This window comes from Sinocyclocheilus anshuiensis, unplaced genomic scaffold (genome assembly GCF_001515605.1).
Source record: "Sinocyclocheilus anshuiensis isolate Anshui unplaced genomic scaffold, SAMN03320099.WGS_v1.1 scaffold71, whole genome shotgun sequence".
Taxonomy (NCBI): Eukaryota; Metazoa; Chordata; class Actinopteri; order Cypriniformes; family Cyprinidae; genus Sinocyclocheilus; species Sinocyclocheilus anshuiensis.
Window position 1 is genome coordinate 33,645 of NW_015548203.1, and position 4,400 is coordinate 38,044.

General features: G+C 36.7%; 1 protein-coding gene across 1 annotated transcript in view; it reads right to left on the minus strand.

Moving 5' to 3' along the window:
• Nucleotides 1-4,400, minus strand: part of LOC107653398 (mitogen-activated protein kinase 13-like) — a 13,780-nt gene that overhangs the window by 1,872 nt on the left and 7,508 nt on the right. The window contains exons 9-11 of the mRNA XM_016440107.1: nt 1,864-1,935; nt 1,507-1,586; nt 1,159-1,237 (exon numbers count right to left, since the gene is read on the minus strand). Coding sequence (XP_016295593.1) covers nt 1,159-1,237; nt 1,507-1,586; nt 1,864-1,935 — 231 coding nt within the window. The remainder of the gene's footprint in view (nt 1-1,158; nt 1,238-1,506; nt 1,587-1,863; nt 1,936-4,400) is intronic.

Here is a 4,400-nt window from a genome sequence, read left to right on the forward strand (position 1 = left end):
TGTCCTCTTTTGGAAGGCCAAACAAAGTAGTTTCGCTTTCACAACGAAACACAGCGTCCCTCTGGGACTAGAGTGAGCAGAGGCCGGCTTGAGTGAGCGGAGGCCGGTGGGCTTGAGAATGGTGCGGTGGGCGGGCTTGCGGCAACCACATGTGACGACCCCGGGCTGGACTCCGCTTCGTCCACGGTGAAAGATATCCACGGATATCGTCCTCTTTTGGAAGGCCAAACAAAGTAGCTTCGCTTTCACAACGAAACACACAGCACCTTCACGACATGGCGGCAGCAACAATACTACAGCGAGAATAAAAGTTACACCTTCTTTCTTTGCGTGAATATTTGGGCGGCGTTATGCAAATCTTCCCACATCGTGACGTAGACATGTGGGGGCGTGTTAGAACGAGCCGTTTTAGGTAGGTCTTAACTTTTATAAAGAATATCTCTTTGGATTTGAGACTTTAGTCTTTGCAACTTTACAGATCTTCTTTATGCACCAAGAGCTTGTAACACTCCAAAGAGAAAGGAAAAATTTAAATCGCATCATATGACCCCTTTTATGTTCATCTATAAATATACTATTGTTCATTGTTAATTCATGTTTGCTCACAATTAATGTTAATTTACAGCTTGTACCGCTTGAAAATGTTAATGTATTAGTATAGAAATTAACATATATTATTAAATGCTGTAAACATGCATTAACTAATGTTAACTAACTGAACCTTTATTGTAAAGTGTTACCAATTCTAGAAATAACTGCAGAGTTAACAAAGCTTCAGAAAACTAACATCGAATAATAATGTCATTAAAATGTTTGGCTGACGTTTCATATTTTTTTGGATGCCTATTAAATTCCAAGTTGCAATACATAACTAATCTAGAAGTTTCCACTGCGGTGCCATAGTACAGAATATGTGTGGCAATACCAGGTGACATTCTTCCTGACGTTTGGTGAAAAATGTAAAAACTTGCTTAAATTGTTCTGTTGCATTTGCTCAGCATCTTGTCATTTTTGTCAGAAATAATGGCATGTCACATTGACAGGGAGCAACTATGCAGTCAAACTAAATCACAAGTTTTACAATGAAAAAAGTCTCTTGCTAAGCAAGAAATGTGACAACATGACAAAGGAGTAATTTTTCATTGGGGTATTACTTACCTTTTTCACTGGCTCTGGGAAACAATGTCGAGAAGTCTTTGCGTGGGTAGTGGGGCAGGGATTTGACATAGCTTTTTGCCTATTCAACAGCAATGAAGACATATTGACATTGATCGAGATCAGGAATGACAGCTGAGCACAGTAGCTACAGCAACCGTCACGCAAAACGTAAATAATTCAAGTTGAATTTTTTCCCTAAATATTCAAGACCATTTTCTCAATCTTACTTCACATTGCATTAGCAATTAATTCCAAGTTGCATCAGCCATCACAGTCTCAAGTTTAATCAAGATTCAGATATATCATGTATTAAAGATACCATCTTTGGTTGCATTGAAAATGTCTTACCTCTGGGCTTTCTAGTTTCTCAATAAATTCTGGACCTGGTGTCCCTGTAACTTTCATTATCTGAATCAACTGGTCCATGTCTGAATGTCAAAAGTTAAAGACAATGCACATCATGCCATTTCCAAGTTATTTCTGTTCTTGACAAGCATGACAAAAGGGAATAAGTGGGCACAGCATTTCGAAATGCAATTGCAATTAACTAAATGACAGTGTACTGACTGTAAATCAGTCATTTGAAATTTAATTAGCAGAATGTTAAAAGGTGAAAGTTTCACTTTCTTGAAATCCAGCCCTCAGAATATGTTCATTCAGAAAAAAACTGGAAATAAATTAGGCAAAGTGAATGCTGAAGGATACAGTCTTTTCCTTTAAAGAGTGTTTTTCCATTGAACATTTCACCCATGATGCACCCAACAGACCAGATATCCACTAGAAAGTAGAAAAAGGCAACAATCGCACATATTGAACTATAATAATCATTGCAACCACCAGCCATTAAAACAAAGCAGACCATTTGACACACAGTACATTAATGCAGCAAATCTGAATCAGCAGAGCACATTCGGTCTAACTGGCAATTAAAGATTGATATCTACATGAAGCAGTGGTTCTCAACCCGCGGCCCGTCACGAATTCAAATGCGGCCCACCATGCTGAACACAATTAAAAAAATAACTTTGTTTTAAAATTAATTTTAGTTTTTACATTAATTTAAAAATGTACGAAACAAATATAAGCTATAATGTTTTAGTTATGTAAAATAATTGTGGCAGGTGATATTTAGGGAGTAAAGTCATGAATTAAGGGGGTGTGGTTAGCTATGTATAAAGATCAGCGATAGGAACGAGAACGGTAGGTGCGTTTGTTTCTGGCCGGCGGAAATAGACCGATACTTTTACTGTTTGTTTGCGAGAGGTTCGCAGGTGGATTTTCTTGGATCTCGGAGATAGGTATGAGTTTATTTTTGAAATCTTAAAGTGTTTTAATATGTGGTGTGTGTTTTAGGAAGAATAATAAAGGTGTTTTAATGCATGTGTTTCAGCTCTATGAAGCCTATTGTTTCATAGGCGAGGGGTTTGCATATGCCGTCTTTTGGATCTTTGACATAGGTAGGAGTTTGTTTGAAGCACTAAAATGTTTTAATAGGTGGTGTTTGTCTTGATATAAATAATAAAGGTATTTTAATGTATGTGTTTCAGCTCTACGGAGCCCATTTGTTGCTCTTGTTGTATTTGGGTTTCAGTTTATTTTTTGGTTTGAATGTTTGGTTTTGGGTTTATTGTCTAGTCCGCCCGGGTACTTGAATTGGTAAGTGGGCCGAAGGAAATGGAACGACCCTTTTGGCGGACTAGTTTTCTTTTGTTTATTTATATTTTTGTTTGTTTCCCCCATTGCTTATATATACTTCACAAGGACGCTATATGCTTAGTGTTTAAGCAGAGTTGAGCTATTTTTGCATGTAATTTACTTTTGATGAATTGTGTGAACCACGAGGTTTATTTTTTTTATGAATTTATTTAATGGGTTTTTGTGTGATTTTTGCTGTTTTTGTATGGTTTGATGCTCAACTCTTGCTTGGTTAACTTATGTTTAAGGTCTCCTGTGTAATAAAAAAAACTCTGTAAAGCCATCAATACATTTTGGGGATTTATTTAAACGAACCTGAGTTGTGTTGATGTTTATTTAAAGGTGGACCTTGTTACATAATTTTGTTTTTCATATATTATTTTCAGACATGAGCAGACCTGTAGGCTACTCACGTAATTAACGTTTCGCATTTAACGAACACTTACAAGCGCGCACTTTGGCAGAATTCAATTCAAATAGTCATCAGCAGCCATTAGTTCGGTAAAATTGAGCATCAGAACGGACAAATTTGTTATTAAGGGAGAAAAACTAAATGTGGAAAATGCCAGCAAAGGAACACACAAAAACAACAATAATCTATAAGCAGTGAAGGTAGGAGAGTTCTGGACTTTCGGTTTGCCCCGCCACTCACTTGAAGATGTTCAAAAGGAAACACCCATACTACGCAGCAATCATCCTTAATTGCAGAAATGTGGCAAAACATCTCTGGAGAGAACCTCAGATAATTAAATTCGAAAGTGCTTTCCATATTTAGATCAACATAGGCTACATTAGTGAACGCACATTTTCTGCAATGTCACGCGTCAAATCACGCTTCCGTGCGCGTCTTACAGACTCAAAACATCTCTGGAGAGAACCTCGAAAGTGTTTTCCATATGTGGATCAACATAGGCTACATTGGTGAACGCACATTTTCTGCAATGTTGCGCATCAAGTCACGCTTCCGTGCGCGTCTTACAGACTGCAACTTCATTGTGCTGTAACTCCTTTCGAGCGGAATTTCACAAAATTTGTCAGCTCCCGACAGCATCAGGTGTTTTATTAATGGGGAGTATAATTATTTATTTTTTTGTCAGCTCCCGACAGCATCAGGTGTTTTATTAATGGTGAGTATAATTATTTATTTATTTATTTTAATGAATGTAATTGATTAGATCATATATTTAGGCTATAATATATAATATTATAATATAATATTATATATATAATCTGGTTGGTTTGTATTGGTGACGTAATATGTAAATGATATGCGTGCGGCCCATGAGACTTGCACTTGGACCATAGTGCGGCCCAGTGGAAAATAATGTTGAGAACCACTGACATGAAGGAAGGGTATCTGAGCATTTGTAAAAATTCAACAATATTTCAAAGTGCAAATTATTGTGAAATGTTTGTCTAAATAAGTGTGATTTTATTTAGCACATACAACTGATAAGTGCTTTATTTAGCACACACAACTATATAATTTATCACAAAAAATATATATGTAATCTCATGAATATTTATATGGAACAGTGATAGAGAGA